The sequence below is a fragment of the Miniopterus schreibersii genome (assembly GCF_964146895.1).
Source record: "Miniopterus schreibersii genome assembly, chromosome: 12".
Taxonomy (NCBI): Eukaryota; Metazoa; Chordata; class Mammalia; order Chiroptera; family Miniopteridae; genus Miniopterus; species Miniopterus schreibersii.
The window spans coordinates 55,863,538-55,882,991 of NC_138112.1; the positions used below are offsets into that span (position 1 = coordinate 55,863,538).

Below are 19,454 nucleotides of genomic sequence, written 5' to 3' on the forward strand. Positions count from 1 at the left end.
ATATTTCAAATTTAAAAGCAAAATACATCCTTTTATTGCCACTTTGGTCTTAAGTAGGATTTACAAGAAACTTTTCTGGGGACTCAAATCATCTTGTTATGAAAGATGTATGTATTTTCTATTAGAGAAGAACTAAATGTATTTGGACTCATACAAAGTTGGTTTAGCTGAACACAAATAAATGAAACATTACAATTTTCCCACCATGAAGTATTGAGTTACAACAAATGTATCAACAAAATTTTATTTCCTTGAGAGTGCATACAGGATGTTATATAAACACTGTTAATACTACCTCTGATGTAAAGACATCCTTATTATTACTTTAGATTTAATATATTATAAATAGGTCACGTGTCTTCACCAGAAACATTAAGGGCCACATTGGGTTGATATGGGCAAAGAAATTTTTAGCCTCTCACAGGCTAAATGAAGTACAGAATGTGAAAATTAAGAAAATAAAGAACAAATCAGAAAAGAAAAAACACAGCTCAGGATATGCATTTCTGAAATCAAGATTCAGTTTAACATCTTAACTCCTAAACCAGAAATATAAATTTTACAAAATACACAACATATTCTTTACCACTTTTTCTCAAAAGTTGTTTTATACATACATTCATATTTGTGTGTGTGTGTGTGTGTGTGTGTGTGTAAAAAAACTGGAAACATTACCAACTAAATAAACAAGTCAACTAATAGCAGTTCTGAAATATATGAAACGAGTCTGATACTTAAACTTTCAACCCCTTGGAATAACATCTGGCCTGTTTTGGAATTCTCTTTTAGAATGTACTTCGTATTTTTAGTTAGGAAATGGGAGAAACAGATTCATTGTGTTTATACTTATAAAATAGAGTGTCTAATTGCCAATTTCATTTTAACTTATGCTATAATAAAACATGTATAATGACAATATTTGAGAAACAAAGAAATTTCTAAAATTCAGAAAGTACTACTTCATTATACAAAAACTATTATATACCAATGATGTTCATTTCTGATGAGTTTGCATATAATCTGTGCTTGTTAAGTCAAACTGGAATGCAGACCAAGTATAGGTGATTCAGGTTCCTTGCTTTAATAATGAGTATTACAAAGCAGCACTGGCTTCGGCATACTTCAGACAGACCTATTCACTCACCTGCTGAATTTCGCGCCAGTCTACTCTGATGATTAAATATATTAAGAAAAGAAATGGTCCCAAAGGATAAGTGATAAAACCTTAAGGATAAGGTCCTGGGCCAAAACCACAGCCAGACTCCACATAAGGTACAATCTCTCTCACACAACAAACATACAAACACACACACACCACATATACAACCACATACAAAAATTTTAACAGGCACACAATGTTCCTGCTGTTGTCCAGTAATTCACCCCTCCCAAAGTAATACAATACAAACTATACCACAAATACATTGAGTACACTGTAGCCTCCACTTAAAGCTGCTGTTGGTTGAGTCCACTCTGAGACACACATCACAGATAACAACACTGTGTTGTGCTGAAGTCTGTTCAGTACCGCTGATGACTAAAGCCCTTTGAATAGGTCCAAAACAGACCCACATATTATCAAATTTCAGCTATTGTGGAAAATATGACAAGGCTGCAGTGTACTTGATTATGTTGAGAATTTAAATTACAAAATTAATATTCAAAATAAGAATACTTCATAGGTTATAATGTGGACAGCAATTATTTTCATCTCACCCTTTCCATTTCATTAACTTATAACCTGAAAAATGATTACTTGGTGCCAAATGTTATCAACACATTAACGCTTTATTATCATCTCGCCTGCTAATTCCAGTCTTCAAAATTGAACATTTCCTTCTAATCATAATTAAGAATGGGGCCCTTACTCTTTAAAATAAACATATCTGACTTTAAATATCAAGATCGTTAGGAAGCAATTTTTAGAAAGTATCATGGTGTAAATTATGATTACACAGGTTTAAGTCACAGTAGCTTATTCCTGTATAACGTAAGCTTCTTCCTACAGAAAAAAATTTTCTTTAAATTATTGAAGTGCTTACATTTATTGACAAACCATGTATTTTCATGAAATTAAAATCTGAAATAACTTTTCATCTAAATGTTTCATTTCACCAGAGACATTCAAAATACCCTATGAAACTAAGTTAACATTTCTGTATTTTCTTATAATACCAGTATTTCATATTTTTGTAAGCAGGAATAAAAAGAAAAATGAGTTCTAAATAAATGACACAGGAGGCAATAAATTGACACATGACAAGTAAATAAAAGGCTAAAGCACTCCAATACCATTGAAACTGTTTTAATGTTGTTGCAATTGCAAAATGCAACAATCATCAGCTTGTAAAGACCCAAATTTCAAAAATTCATTTTAATCACTCCTTCATACCTATTTTACAAAATAAAGGCAAGAGACATTTAAATCCTCCTTGTCTGAGTTGTGCTATCTATGTCCCTAACTCGTTTTTACCACTATAGTGTATGTTGCAATTCCCATCAGATGCTATATAAGAAAAATAAAATAAAATATTAACCTCTGCTTCAATGTACAGTTTCCAGAATCTGCCAGAACTGGGGAACTGGGCAACAAGGCGTTCATAAGTCTTCCGGGCTTTGTCTATAGGTTGATTCTAAAATCGAAAACCAATAAACAGCATTTACAATGTTAGGATTATGAAAATATTTACTGTAGAACCAAGTAGTGTGACTGGACCCATAGAGAAGGAAATGTAATCCTATATCACTAAACCTGTGCCTCTCGAATGAGAATGCTCCAAGCGTCAAGGTCATATGGATTCTCTTCTAATTTCTTTTCGGCTTTCTTCACCTTCTCTGGGACATACTCAGCTGCCTGGGGGGAGAAAAATAACAAACTGAAGTTACTGTTTTAAAAATCTCATGCCTAATTTAATTCAAGCACAATATATCAGTTCCCGGATACAGTATCACAATACAAGGCATAAAAATGTCCTCTTATACAAACCCAACTTTTACATTAAATACTATAGAACAGCAGTTCTCAAACTCTGTGGTTTCAGGACCCTTTTTATAGTCTGAAAAATTACCGAGTTTGCTGAAAAGCTTGTTTATGTGGTCTATTTCAATATTTACCATTAGAAATTAAAAATGAGAAAAATGTTAAATATTCATTCATGTTCAAATAAAACTATTTACATATTAACATAAATATCATTTTAATGAAAATAACTTAAAATTCAAAGAGAATATCCTTGTTTTACATTTTTACAAACTTGTTTAATGTCTGACTTTTAAAAATGTAGCTGGATTTTCATACCTGCTTCTGCATTCAATCTGTTATAATATTACATCATGTAAAAATTCCACTGTACACTCATAAAAGTTTAAGAGTGAAAGGCGAATAATGTCTTAAATTTATTATAAAACAGTTTGAATTCACAGGTCCTCTGAAAGTCTTAGGAACCCCCAGGATCCCTGGGCCACCTTTGAGAAACACTGCTATAGTGCATTCATCCTGAGCCATAAAGAGAAAGCATGAAATGACAACGAACATTTTATTCTGATGTAAAAGTTTAAAAATATGACTCACAAATTTTATATACAGCATAATGAAAACTGTAAAATAAACCTGCAATAAGAGACTTAAAAGACTATAGTAAAATGTTTAGTGGTCGTGTGGGTGATGGATGATAAAAATATAGGTGATTCCCCCCTTCCTATCTCAGTCTTTTCTAAACCCTTTAATAAGGTAGTTTTATTTTTATTATAAAAATATAATCTTAAAAGTAGCTAGCACCTGATGCATGAATACAAGTAATAGTTCTCAAATTTTTAAGACTACTACTGTGTACCACAAAAAGAAAGTGATAACTCGGGTAAATGTTAATTTATATGAAGTTTCATTTTGCCTTTTTTCAGGACTTCTGGAAATCTATAGTGATACTACACATTAATATTCAAGAGGGGCTAGAGAGGAAAGCATTGTCTCTAACACCTTTCTTTTCCTCCCTTTCTTTTTAGTGGCAATGAATATCTCATAAAACAATTCTGTCTCACTGGTCAGTGTGACACGGTTGGGGGTTGTCTGTGCACTGAAAAGGTGCCAGTTCAATTCCCAGTCATCAGAGGACATGCCCAGGTTGCAGACTCGATCCCCAGTAGGGGGTGTGGAGGAGGCAACAGACTGATGTTTTGTTCTCACATGGATGTTTTTCTCTCTCCCTTCTTCTCTCTCTAAAAAAATCAATAAAAAAATCTATTTTAAAAATATCTCATAGAATTGTGTAAAAAGATGAATTGGGGAAATTTTTTTTTAAGTAATCTATTTAGGAAAAAACATTACCTGGAAAAAATATATTCTTTTCTTTAAAATAAATTAGTTTCTACCATTAATAAATATGTATTTATTTAGGAGGGAAAAACAACATGTTTTTAAAAACTAATGTAATTTTGTATTAAAACTACATTTTAGTAATATACAAGAGCTTTATAAATAGCTTGCTCAAGATACTAAAACTAGAGAAGTTTAATGAAGGACTACTGGCCCCACCCACATATCAAAACATAAAATGGCACAGTAAAACAGTTTGGTAATGGTTATAAACCAATCACTGAATCAGGTTAATTCAGAAAAAGAATGATTTATGGAAAATCAGCAAATAATAAAAGCAACATTTCAAATCAGAAGAGTGGATTATTTAAAGTATGATGTTAGGATAACTATAGTCATCTGTTAAAAACACTGCAAAGTCAGCTTTGTCGAAATAAAGTTGAATTCCTATTTTACCCTTTCTACCAAAGTAAAAATTAGGTAGCTCAGACTTCCACATTAAAAACAAAAACACAAGAACAAGAGAAAAGCATACTGGAATTTATCTCTGTATGGAAAAGGCTCTTCAGAAGCTTTGGGGAAAAAAGAACTTAATTCATGAAGTTTAAATTTGTGTCCCCAAAAAAATCATAATCAAAGTCAAAAGACAAACTTAAAAAATAACCCCAAGCCTGGCTGGTGTGGCTAAGTGGTTGAGCACAACCTAGGATCCAGGAGACTGAAGTTTGATTGCTGGTCAGGGCACATGCCTGGGTTGGGGGCTCGATCCCCAGTGAGGGGTATGCAGGAGGCAGCGGATCAATGATGACTCTCATCACTGATGTTTCTACCTCACTCCCTCTTTCTTCTCTCTGAAATCAATAATAAAATAAAAAAATCCCCAATACATTAGCAAAGTATTAAAACTTATTAATATAAAGTCCAGTCAATAAAAAACCAACAACAAAAAAAGTATTCAAACAGTTCCTAGAAAAAAGTAACAACAAACTTTAAATATTCAAAAGAAATAGAAATGTAAACCATAAAACAGAAATCAAAAGTGTTTTATAATTAACACTGCACAAGCAAGGATATGTAGAAACAGACACGCTCACACTATTGACAGGGGCAAGTAGCAATACTGATCAAAATTTAATATGAATGTCCCTGAATTCCACTTCTGGCAACATATCCTTCTGCACATGTATACAGAAGACTAGTCAGTTACTAGGCTACCATTGTTGCATAAGACTAGAAATAATTTAAATAACCATGTATAAAAAACTGGCTAAATATTATGGAATTTGTAGTCACTAAAAAGAACAAGGTCTATAGTTAGTAACCTGAAAACAATCTCCATAATATTGGGGTTTTTAAAAAAGTGGGGCTAGGCTGGGGAGATACACACACACACACACATATACACACAAATACATACACTCACTTTACACTGTCTACTCCTTTCGTCTACTATTCACCTGAGAAATATTTGCTTGGTGCCTAGTATGTGCTAGACACTGTTAAAGGGGCACTTAGGATACAACAAAATAGACTTCAAGAGAGTTTACTTCTTGAAAAAACAAACTTTAAAAATATTTTTAAATAAACTAGGATCTCAATTTGTAAGACACCAACTATAAAATTTTTTAAAAAATGTCTTTATTGATTTCAGAGAGGAAGGGAGGAGAGATAGAAACATCAATGATGAGAGTCACTGATATGCTGCCTCCTGCAGGCCCCCTACTAGGGATTGAGCCCACAACCCGGGCATGTGCCCCAACTGGGAGTCGAACCCTGACCTCCTGGTTCATAGGTCCCATGTTCAACCGATGAGCCATGCCAGCCGGGCACCAACTATAAGTTTTAATGATAAAATAAGTTAATCTGATACAAGATGTTAAAATCAGGAACTAAAAAACAGCTAATCTATACTTGAACTGCTTTAATCAATCAAAGTTAACAATTAGTGTTTCAAAGCAGCTGATAGCAGAGCAAATCACTCAAGATCCATTTGCTAAAAATTAAACTACCAAACTAGATAATGTATACCACAATCTGTAAAAGAACAGAGAAAATTCAGAAGATAGCATCTAATACTTGACCAGCATAATCACAGCAAGAAGCAAAAATGTCTTCTTACTAAAATAATGTAAGCCATTACACTAGTGTTTCTCAACCCTGGCAGCACAATGGAATCAACTGGGAAACCAGAGATTTAAAAAGACACACAAGCCCCACCATCAATCAATGAAATCAGAATCCCTAGGAATGGTACTGAAACATTACCATTTTAAAAACACACGAAAACACACACAAAACTCTCCAGCTTGTTCTAATGTGCAGCCTCAGTTGAAAACCATGGCTTTCCACAGTATGAAATTAACTAAAAAAATTTTAAATGGAACTGCCTTATGACCCAGCAATTCCACTTCCAGGAATTTATCTGAAGAAACCCGAAACACTAATTCAAAAGAACATTTGTACCCTTATTCATTACAGACTTATTTACAATAGCCAAGATTTGGAAGCGGTGCAAGTGTCCATCAATAGATGAGTGGATAAAAAAGCTGTGGCATACTTATACAATGGACTACTACTCTGCCATAAAAAGAAAGAAAATTTTACCCTTGTGACAGCATGCATGGACCTAGAGAACATTATGCTAAGTGAAATAAGCTAGTAAGAGAAAGACAAGTATCATATGATTTCACTCATATGTGTAAGTTAATGAACAAACCGAACTACCAAGCAAAATAGAGACAGACTCATACAGAGCAGGCAGACAGCTCTGGTGGTAGGGGATGGGGGGGGGGGGGGGGAGGAAAAGAGGGTTGGAGGGATTGAGCAAAAAAGAAAAAGAAAAGAGAGAGAACTCATGGACATGGACAATAGTGTGGTGATGGGGCAAGCTAGGGGAGTAGAAGAGGGCATAGAGGGGGTAAACAGTAATGGAAGAAAAAACAAAAAACAAAAACCATAGCTTCTAGGGCTTCCTAACCTTTATTGGTGCCACAGAACCTTCCACTGAAGTTATATGTGAAGCCTATGGACCCTTTCTTAGAATAATGTTCTTACATATAGAAACTATGAGGGACTTGAAAGGAAACAAATTTTATTAAAATATTATTGAAATATTTTTAATTTTTTTTAATCCTCACTTTTCCATTGCTTTTCAGAGAGAGTAGGAGGGGGAGAGAGAGAGGGAAAGATCAATATGAGAGAAACACATGGATTGGTTGCCTCCTGCACATTCCCCAACTGGGGGCTGGGGATCGAGCTTGCAAATGAGGTACGTGTCCTTGACTGGAATCGAACCTACTACCCTCTGGTGTGCAGGCTGACACTTTAACCACTGATCCACACAGGCCAGGGCTATTAAAATATTTTTAAAACAAAGTGTCACATAGTAAAAGATAATTAACACATTAAATAACAAGATCCAGTGGCGAGTCTGGTTATAAGTGCAATATGTTGAATATTTATGTCCCCATCACAGCTGTTGCTAACACTACTAGTGTAGTTTCTTGTCTATATGCATGATTAAAGGAAAGGCTCAATTTGAGTTAAGAGATTCGTGAAAATAAAAGCTTTATTTTCCCCATCCAAGTTCATGGAAGCCCTGAAATTCTATCCAGACACTTGGGGGAAGGGGTTACTACCATGGATCTAATGACCCATGCAAAGGATGTTGTAGATGAGATGTAAAAAATGTCTGTTGAAGATCTGTGTCAGGCATTAATCATCACTCCTTGTTAAGTAACTAATACATAACCCCATTTCATAATAAGAAATATAATTAAATTATATGAAACTGCTAACAGAACCATGATTCAGCTCTATTCAGAATCTGTTACATCCCTAAATATTTTCCTCTGGCCAAGGATGTAGTTAAGTGTTTATAAAGTAACCCATATTGATAATTCTCAATCAACTGCATTAATTAACAATGGAAGCTAACCAAAATGACTGAGAGTATACTCTGATTGTTATGGACACATTTAATTCTCAAAATAAAAAGTCATTCATCCTCACAGCTATGAACCAGTTGGGTAGCCAACAGCATATCTTTGTTTTCTGGCCTGGTTACCATATTGCTATAGGGCAAAAAAAAAAGAAAACTGAACAGTTTGCTAGTATTTATAAGGAGACTGCATCTCCCTAAGGAATGAAGTTGTGCTCTGGCCAGGTATCTCAGAGTGTCATCCCCAATATGCCAATGTTGCAGGCTTGATCTCTGGTCAGGGCACATACAAGAATTAACCAATATATACATAAATAAGTGGAAAAACAAATAGATGTTTCTCTCTCCCTCTACCCCTCTCTCTTAAAATCAAATTTTTAAAAAACGAATGGAACTGTATTATTATCTATTATCTCCTGAATCTGCTGACAGATCAGAGGTATAAGAAAACTTAGGGCAAGTTTCCAGTGCCTATTTATAATGGAATAAGGTCAGAACTCTACTTACTATAGCAAAAGAACTATCTTATGCTTACCTGTCCCAGGACTTATTACTATAAGAAACTCTTATCAAAATCTAGCTTTTGCTTTTGAAATAAACTCTAATTCCATTATCACTCTTTAGATGTTAATGGGGAGTAGGATGGGGCCCCAAATCAAATGAACAGAACAAAAACTGGACTAGTTTTCAAGGCATGCACATTAACAATGATATTAGTAGAACTTTGCAAACTTCTCTGATTTGTACAATTTTAAAAACCAGAACATCAATGCAACTGTATGGTGTATACAGATACACATATCAACATATACAATTTCAAATGAGTACAAAAATCAGGGAAAAAAGTGAATTCAATGATGTACTTTTTTTTGTATAAGGAGAACGTTTTACTGAGGAACTCTTAGCACCTGTTCTATGAATTAGTTTTTTTGGTAGTATTGCTAAGACATGAACTGATTTTCTCTGTGAATAACACGTGCAACTAGCTAAAAGTACAGAGGTTGGGTAAAACCATTACATATTGACCTTTTAAAATTTCTTAATTTCGGTTTCATGAAGACATAAACACATACTGGATAATTCACCCATTTAAAGTACACAATTCAAAGGTTTTTAGTATATTCAGAGTTGTGTAACCATCACAATAAATTTTAAAACATTTCATCACCCCAAAAAGAAACCTGTACCCATTAATAGTCTTTCCCATTTCCCAATTCCCTAGCCCTAGGCAACCACCAATCTACTTTCGGTCTCCATAGATGTGCTGGTATTTCATGTAAATGATATCATACAATATGTGTTTTGTTTCTAGCTTTAATTTCCCATGTTTTCAAGGTTCATGTTTGATCACATATTATTAGTGCTTTCCTTTCTATTACCAAAAATATTCCATTGTATGGGTATCTCACATTTTATTTATTCATCAGTTGACAGACATTTGAACTCTGTTTCTGGGTGTTCATTTTGTGGTTTATTTTTTTTCCCTTAGGTATATACCTAGAATCAAAATTGCTAAGTCATATGGTAATTGTATGTTTTACATTTTGAAGAACTGTCAGGCTGTTTTCCAAAGTGACTGAACCATTTTATATTCCCATCAGCAATGTTATGAGGGTTCCAATTTCTCCACCTCCTCACCAACACTTGTTGTCTTTTTAATGAATACAACCATCCTAGTGGGTGTAAAATGGCATTTCATTGTGGTTTTGATCTACATTTCCCTGATCATTAATAAAGTTCAGCATTTTCTCACTGGCCACTTGTTATCTTTGTAGAAATGCCTATTCAAGATTCTTTATTCATTTTTACTTGGGTTATCTTTATTACTGAATTGCAAGAGTCCTTTCTATGTTACAGAAACAAGTCCCTTTTCAGCTATATAATTTATAAAAATTTTTTCCTAGCCCTGGCTGGCATGGCCCAGTGGTTAGAACATTGGCCTGCACACTAGAGGGTCACAGGTTCGATTCCCCGTCAAGGGCACATACCTAGGTTGCACGTCTGATCCCTATCCCCGGTAGGTTGGGGTACATGTGGGAGGCAACCAATTGATGTATCTCTGTCACATCGATGTTTCTGCCCCCCCCCACTTCCTCTCTAGAATCAATGGAAAAAATATCCTCACTCCTTGGTTGAAGATTTAAAAAAAAGGGGGAGGATTTTATCCTATTGGGTGAGTTGTCTTTTCACTTTCCATGCTTAACCTTTTGTTTGTCATGTGAAGCTAACTCAAAGAAATTGAACTTAAGACACTGGCCTGTTTCACAGGCACCATGCAATATTTTAACAATTCTCAAACTTTTTGTAAAGAATGACTTTGCACTCTTAAATACTGAGGAGACAAAGAGATTTTTTTAAATGTGGGTTATTTCTAGCAAAATTATTATATTCAGTGAAAGTTTAACCCAAGTGATAAATGTCAAAAGTATAGGGTGATGTTGGTCAAGTTTAGATTTAAACCCAAATAATAAGCTCTTGACCATGACCAACAGAACAAACAGAGGATGTGTCTCAAATCTGGTTTTATGAGTATTTTCCACTGTTAAGAGTAATAATGACTGACTGAATATAGTAGAGGGAGGAAAATCAGTAAAATACTATCTTAAAAGCCTAACTATCCTCAAATAATCTGCAATTTTTTCCTCCACTTATTTTATCAAGAAATGTATTCAGGAAGAAGAAAAATAAATAAACAAACAAAAAAGAAAAAAAAATTATTACAACACAACGTGTAAGGTCCAGGTATCTTCAATCCTTATCTATGTGGTTTGCAAGCTTTTACTTACATAAAAATCACCTGTGGTACCCATTTCAAATGATTATCAGTGTCACAGAATCTATTGTAGTGTGTCTAAAGTTGGGGTATAGGTACCTATACTTTTATAAAGCACCCAAGTGAGTATGACACAATGGACCATGGACTCCATTTTGAGAAACACTACCCAATCTATCCGTTGTGTAAATAAATGTTTTCCAAATGCTGTTTCATTAAAAATAAAATGGCATCAGGCCTAAGTCATTCTAATTTTTTTTCTAAAGCATTAAGAAAACTGCACATACTATACTATACATTTGAAGTTTCTATTCATAGGTAAACTTTTTCAAAATTAAAAGTAGACTAAGGTAGCACTCTGCCAGAGTATATGCAAGTACAGGCCTGAGCGAATTTAGATGCCTAGTGAATAAAGCACTTTATGTGGCAGGTGACATTAGGACTGAATACCTGTATTCCTTTACCAGTGCAACAGAACTCTGCTCTACTAGATGACTTTCTGTTATGTATCCTGCATGCAATCCCTTCAACTCTTCCCAAAACTAAAAATCTACTAAACATGCAAACAATCCAAAACCTTAAGAAAAAAATAGGCTAAAGGTTACTGACACAAATAATTATACTTATCATACTTGCTTATTAAGTTCGCTTATTCATCCCCTAGGAAACAAATAGCTACAAACTACAAATAAAAGAATTTGAAAAATGTGGTTTCTTTAAACGAAGAGTAGCCAAGATGTTAATTAACTAGATAAACTAAGTGAAACATTAGAAAAATATCAATTATAACATAGTTCTGCCCTTCTGGCTTTATTCAGTATTTACTGTTTATTATAAAATATCCATTAATCTAAAAATAGTTTAAACATTTGCCCAACTCAAATCCCTTTTTAGATCAATTCTCACATCATTACTAACTGTCCAGCAAAACAAAACGACTCAAATTCATAGCTTGTCTAAACAAAAATAAAGAGAATTAGGAACAATGGCAGAAGAGCTTAAAACTATGAACTGTTTTTGGCAAATGTCCACTTAAGTACAAACATCTGAATACACATTTTACTGTCCCAGGTCTATCCAGGATGTCAACTCCTGTATTTCCTGAAACTCCTGTAATCCTAATGCTGAAAGAATGCACTCTCCTAATAGTACTTTTTCTGCTGTACCTCTGAGGAAAACCAATAGTTCTATAAACACAGATCAATCTCTCAGAAACTATCACTGCCAAATATTCTGTATAGTCTAGTTTTCTCAATAAACATTAACAATAAAGACCAAAACAAATTTGCCTGCCCAAAATTATGATACTAAATATCACTTAAAAATAGGAGGGGGAAAGTAGGAAAGACTACTACAGGTTTTATTAAAAACATAAAAATAATTGGGCCCAAAGAAAGTATCATCTAACATACATACTTGGCCCTTTCCCTCCCTTTTCCTAACCCTCACATACATTCACTTTGGCTTCAAAATTGTTTGGCACTTCTGTTACTTCTTAACTGCTAGTAAGTACTAATAATTACCCAACAAAATAAACAAGGCTTCATGTTTCAACATTGTGGGTGTTTCATCTTTCTTTCCTCATTAATGAGTATATAACAAAGCACATACTTTTCATATTTTCTATGTCTTCACAAACTTATTTTTCACCCAAAGCAAAACACTGACTTATGGCCCTGAGGTGGCAATTCCTTTATGCTTCTTCAAATCATGACAATTTTCCAAAGTGAGGATCATTTTGTTTATATTTGAGCCTTTCCTAATTTTAGAATAGGTTATAGATTGTTTAAAAAATGAAGTCTTGCCCTAGCTAGTTTTCTCAGTGGTTAGAGCGTGGGCCCATGGAGTGAAGGGTCTGGGGTTCAATTCTGGTAAAGGGCACGTACCTCAGTTGCAGGCTCCATCACCAGACCGGTCAGGGCGCTTGCAGTAGGCAACCAATCAATGTGTGTCTCTCGCATCCATGTCCCTCTCTCTCTCTCCCCCTCCATCCCTCCCTCTCTCTCTTAAAAGCAATGGAAAAAAATATCCTCTGGTGGACAAACACACCAAAAGTCACTTAAAAAAAAAAGTGACATCTTATTTCCAAAAGATAAGAATGTAGAAACATTTTAGGGACTTAAAGGTTCATATGAACTGACCAGGCCCAACCCACTTCTCTCCCTTTTAGCCAACAAAACTTTAGAAACCATCTACTCTTATACCCCAATTATTTTATTTTGTATTAATTATTTATGCACTTGTTTTCTCAAAAGTTTAAATTGAGACTTTGTAATGTGTATCACATATAGCTTTGGTCCAAATTAATCCATTCATTTACTGAACACCTTAATGTATGAAACAGTATTTCCTAGGTTGTTAAGATGCAACACTAAATCAATAAGGTAGCACCACCTTCAACCCAAGCTCAAACTCAGTAGAGGAACTCTAAACAGTAGTCTAAAAAAATAAATAAATAAATAAATAAATAAATAAATAAACAAACAAACAGTAGTCTACTAAGTACTGCAGGGAGTAGTGCACAAGGCAAATTGGAGCTAAGAAAGAATGAGATCAAAAGCTGAACTGAGTCTGGCCAGTGTGGCTCATGGATTGAGTGTCTTCCCCTGCACCAAGAGGTCACTGGTTGGATTCCCAGTTAGGGCACATGTCCAGTTGCGGGCTCGTTCCCCAGTAAAGGGCGTGCAGGAGGCAGTCGATCTGTTTCTCTCATGGATGTTTCTACCTCTCCAATTAAAAAAAAAAAAAAAAAGTTGAAATGAGCAGTTAAAAAAAGTATCTACGAGAGAATAATATAGTCATAATTCTACACAGGAACCAGATGTGTTTTCATTGCGGGGGGACCTATATGCACAGTTCTGTCACCATTAAACTGGCAAAAACAAAACATGAAGCTCCAGAATACCCACAAATACTGCAGGGTAATTTAAATAACTCTAGAAATGCTAAATGTTAACCTCCTTACAAGTGTAAAAAAACTTACAATAAACCTTAGCAGTGATTTTGGTTGTCTACAATTATTTCCTTCTTTCAAAGTACACAAATCCAGAGATTCAGTACCAAGAAAGAAATGACCATCCATATTTTTGAGTAATAAATTAAAAATACTGGGTTTATTCAACAAATGTTTTAAAGCTTCAATGCTAAAGGCTAAAAGAAACCTACACTTCATATCTTGCAGGATTCTTGTTCCATCCCTTGGCACCTTTCCAAAGCAAATCCATGATTCAGAGAGGTTTTGGTTTTTTTATTATTCTTCACTTTTACTTAGTCTCTTTTTCTTGTCCATCATTTCAGGCACTCCTCTTCCTCTAAATTTTCACTGACTGCTGTCTTATACATAATAAGACAAGCTAGTTAATTCATAATTTTAATCATGTCACTCTTCAAGGTATTTTTTTAATCACCATTTCAGATAAAGTTGAGTAACACAGTATCTGGGATTTGCTTTAAAGTAATAATGGGGGTGAGATGAACAAGAAAAACAAGACTTGCCTTGAGTTGAAGCTCTATGATAGGAACATTATACTATTCTTTCCTTTTTTGAATGTTTGAATGTATCATTAAAAAGTTAAAGAAAATATAATTATATGAAGATGATGACTCTGTTATTAGTCGGATGTCAAAAAATGTTTTTTAGATGATAGAAAAAAGATATAGGAGCCACCATAAAAGTTGGGACAAGGTGAGCACCCAAAAGAAAATGGCTAGCACTGATTTTAACATACTGAGTAAAGAGAAACCTATGAATTCAGTGATACTCAATAATTTTTGAAAAAGAGAAAGGAAAAAGAAAACAAAAAACTTCTTTACAGAAAAATATGAGCCAGTAAGTAGAGACAGAATATTAGAATTTTTTTAAAAACCATTATCAGCAGGAAGCAGTTACTAAAGATTTTAGGGGTGGAAGTCTCTGAGGAGAGAATGTTATAGGATAGTAAGAAGCTGGGAAAATTCCAGTACAAGCTGAATAGGGAAACTAAGACAGTTAACAGCAGTTTGCAGCCACCTAGTAAATCCTACCTTCCCCAAACCAAGGGCACTAATGAGTAAATGGTTTGCACTTCTCCTCCCCAACCAGAGGGTAAATAGCTTAAATCACCCTGCTCAGGGAGACAGATAACAGAAATCTAATTAGTGCCATTTGCCAACCACACCCAAGGACAGACAAATTAAGAGAATAAATCTCATTTTGGTACACCAGCATAAAGCTGATGAATATTCCATTGATCCACCCCTAAACCCCCAGCCTTTAAAATCCCTGAAAACCACTCTCCCTCCAGGGGTGCAGATGCCATTCCCTTCCTCCTCTCCATCCCCCACAAGCACCTATCTCCTAAACTCCAAAGGACCCCAGGAGACTTGCAACCAGGGGAGCAATGGGCAGTGGTAGCTCCTCCTAGGCTAACCCCTGAACCTGTCTCCAAGACCCCCTTTTCTCTGACTTCCCAGTGAGCCAAAGCAGCCCATCCTAGGCTTTCCGGTTGCTTCTTCTATGCCCTTCCTTGTTTCACTGTCCTAAGTATTTTTGTTGCGGTCAATAAATTCTTGCTTGCTTTTCTAAAAAACAAACCAAACCAAAAAATCCATTTGCCACCTCCAATGTAGTAACTGATTTATTCAACAATTAGGTAGGTTATTGAGGAACACAGTATCAACCCACAGATTACTAACTGTAAAGGGGAAAATAATATTTTACAGATACAGCTGTACCACCCTAACCAACTGATCAAACTTAAACATTACTAATGTAATGTTATAAAGTATTCTATCCAAAAACAACCTAAATATTATCAAAGCTCTGAGTTTAGGTTTCAGGAAATACAAAAGATGAAGGGACAAGTTAAATGACACTGCACAGACAAAAATAAAATAAATCCAGAATATGAGAGTTCTAAAACAGTCCTGGACTCTTTGAATAGACATCCTAGGGGACAAAAACTGAGGGGACTATTCACAAGACATAATCAAATGTTGCAATGTGAACCTAGATTAGATTTATTTAAAACAAAACGAAACAAACAAACCCTATGAATCACATTTTGGGACAACTGGGGAAATCTGAATATGGACTGGATTTTAGAAATGATATGGTATTAATTATCTTAGGTGGGAAGATGACATGATGATTGTACAAGGGCATTAATGCTGAATTATGTGGGACTGATGCTGAATAATGAAAATGCTGAAATATGTGTCGACTTACTTGCAAATAAATATATGGAAGATAAAGCAAATACAGCAAAATGTTTAACAATTGTTGATTTTAAGTGAACAATTGTACTGTAGGTGTTCATTGCACTTTTAACTTTTTTCTATTCTAAACTTTGCACAGTAAATGTTTTGGGTAAAATTTTTTTTCTGTAAATTTTCACCAACACCTCTCCCATTTAAAACACTACAGTTCTGAAATATTCGAGGTCACAGCAACATTTCAGTGTCTTTACAATTTTAGATAAATTTAAGAATCAACAATGAATTTCGGAAACTTTCAGTGAAACTTCTGTACATTACTCCTCCCTTGACTTTCAAATAACAAAAAAAATGAACTCAGAAAAAGGGTATGCATAAACACATTTGATATACTAATTTTAAGACTTTGTATTCTTGGGCATCATATAAAATGTAAACACTGCAAAGATTGCAGGACTGAAATCAGTCCACGAGCAAACACAAAATTCAGTTAGCCAAACTTTCCCTGCTGGGGACTTGAAAAACGAAAACCTAAGTGTACTTCGTTGCTATGGCAATGGGAAACTTCAGGAAATTGTGACTGCAGGTTGGCTAGCCTCCATTTAAAAACTATTTACCTAAACACACCAAAACTAATTGAGTGACATCGATCATAAAGTATCACTTTCATCTTTCAAACGAAAAGGTAAACACTAATCCCACAAAATTCTGAGTAAAAAGCAAAAGAGACAAGTTATCTAAAATTTTGAAATATTTAAACATCACTTATATCCAGTATTAAAACAGATGCTTTTATTTACAGAGGCAGAAAAAGACTTCTCATTTCCGATTTATCAAATTCTGCAATATTTGTCTCTTTGTAAAACGAAAATGAAATGTAAATAGAAGAGATAAAGGAAGCGGGAGAAAGCCACAAGATCCCTAACTCGTACCCAGCAAAACCATGCCGCACTCCCAGACTGTTTCCTTCATTCGCTCTGGCAAGTCCATTTCCCTAGATTAGTGTAAGCTCAAATTATTTCTCAAGCTATTCACCTATTTCTGGGTACACTATATATCGAAGAAGGGGAAGGGGAATATTGCCAAATTTTTCGAAAACAGCAAGTACATGTTTCAAGAACCAATTCCTATGGACCACCGTATCAAAACGATATCAAAGGAAGGCATCCAACCGAAGTAGCCCCATGAACCTAAACTGCACGAAGCTGCTTCCCGGCTACTAACTAAATTGTGTTCATATTAACGCCTAAAACAGAGAAGCCAAAAAATAATTTTAAATCTCCGTCAGATCTTGCTCCCCATTCCCACCATTTTTCTGTATCCCGTCCTCTAGACACGCTGATCCCTTCCTCAAGTGAACATGGCTGGAGAACCAGGACGAACAGAGACTTGGAGAGAAAAGGTCGCCACGAGGCCCCACCGCGCTCCTTCCTCACCTGCTCCGCCGCAGCGTCTCCTGACATGGTCTCCGCTAATTAGAACGCGCAAACTGGCCCGAGATGCGACGCTAGAAAAGAAAACTTAACTAAAAACCACCCCCAAGACAATAAAGTCACCCCCTGCCCAGCAGGGCCAGACGGCCTACACGAAACACCACCGCCCACTCAGCTATGAATTAAAATGGCTGCGCCCCTGCCGGTGGAGGAGAGAGGTGTGGCTTCATATTAACTTCCGGGGCAGTGGGCGGGGCTAAGAGCGCAACTCGCCGGTTACTCGGCGGCGCAGAAGTAGAGACACCAGGGGGAGGTTCATTGCCTGGGATTACGTCACGGCCCTGGGCTGCGGAGACTGTTGCTGAACAGGCTGCAACCGGTTAGGAGGCGGGAAACTTCTGCTGCAAGGCTCGCGCGGCTTTTGGAATTGAATTATCAAGCTGTGGATCCCGGTTCTTCCCCTGTTGAATCCCGACTGCCAATCAGTTAAGTTCAGTCACACTGGCCAGCTTAGGGGGCAATACTAAATTTAATTGCCTTCTGTGTTTTGGATATAAGGAACCTATCGAGGTTTTCTGTGGTTTCAGCTTATGATTTTTACGCTTCTTGGGAACGAGAGGGACAGATCAAGCCCATATTAATTTATACCGTCACCATCTCCTATTGTGTCTAAGGCTCTGAAGTCAGAAAGGCCTGGGTAGCACCTCACCAGGATTCCTCGTCTGCCAAATGGGGACCAGACTGCATTCTGACCCCTCTCATTAGATGGGTAGCCTTGGGCTATTTAAGTTCTCTGTGCCTCAGTTTCCTTGCCTATAGACAAGAATAACAATAGTGCCTGCAATTTGAGTACGTTATACATGAAAAGGTGTTCAGAACAGTACCTGGCATGGTCCAGGATTAAGTGAGAGCAAGTCCAACTCTTTCCCATTCAAGTTTTCTTACAGCCCCCTTACAGTTCCATGTTTTCTTACAGCCCCCTTGCCTGTAGTGGCCTACGCCCCAAAGTACACTATTCAACTTTTTCCATCCATACACGCCTGTTCTTTTCACTCTCCTGCCTGCCTCTGCCCATATTTCCTCCCCTGCTCTTCGCACAGCCTGAATTCTTGCCCGTTCAAGTAATCAGACACATGAGCAAAAGATTTATGTTAACAGATGTTTATTGCACCGTCCAACAACAGTACTAGTTAAATATAATCACAAGGCATCTCAACAATGGAATGCCATGCAGCCAGCAAAGACAGAAAGGCATCCATGATATGGCTAGGTGAAAAAGCAGAATACAAAAATAGTGTATCATCTGATATTTATTTAAAAGCATTTGATAAGATTCCACACACATTTATGATTTAAGAAAAGGAAAATCTCTCCCCCTGGCTGGGTAGCTCAGTTGGTTAGAACGTGGCCCCTATACCCCATGGTTGTTGGTTCGATCCCCCGTCAGAGCACATACAAGAATCAACCAATGAATGTGTAAGTGGAACAACAAATTGATGTTTCTCTTTTTCCCTCTCAAATCAATAAATTAAAAAACAACATTTTTTTAAGAAAAGAAAAGGAAAATCTCTAGTTAGGATTAGAAGGAAACTGCCCCATCTGTTAAATATTTCCCAGAAATCTACAACAAATCATTTTCAACTACACTTTCAATTCTATTGCTACACTGCCAAATGAAATACATATGTTGGAAAATAAGATAAATCTGTCAATGGTTTCAAACCATATGATTTTCTACCTAGAAAATACAAGTAAATCAATTGACAAACTATTAGAAATAATAATAAAATCCAGTAAGGTGGC

At 35.8% G+C, this 19,454-nt stretch overlaps 1 protein-coding gene across 1 annotated transcript in view; it reads right to left on the minus strand.

Annotated features, from left to right (window-relative positions):
- CSTF3 (cleavage stimulation factor subunit 3) overlaps positions 1 to 17,861 on the minus strand; it is a 69,924-nt gene extending 52,063 nt beyond the window's left edge. The window contains exons 1-3 of the mRNA XM_081155493.1: positions 17,655 to 17,861; positions 2,753 to 2,854; positions 2,538 to 2,633 (exon numbers count right to left, since the gene is read on the minus strand). Of these exons, the coding sequence (XP_081011619.1) occupies positions 2,538 to 2,633; positions 2,753 to 2,854; positions 17,655 to 17,681 (225 nt within the window). The 5' untranslated portion in view covers positions 17,682 to 17,861. The remainder of the gene's footprint in view (positions 1 to 2,537; positions 2,634 to 2,752; positions 2,855 to 17,654) is intronic.
- Between the last annotated feature and the right edge of the window lie 1,593 nt (positions 17,862 to 19,454).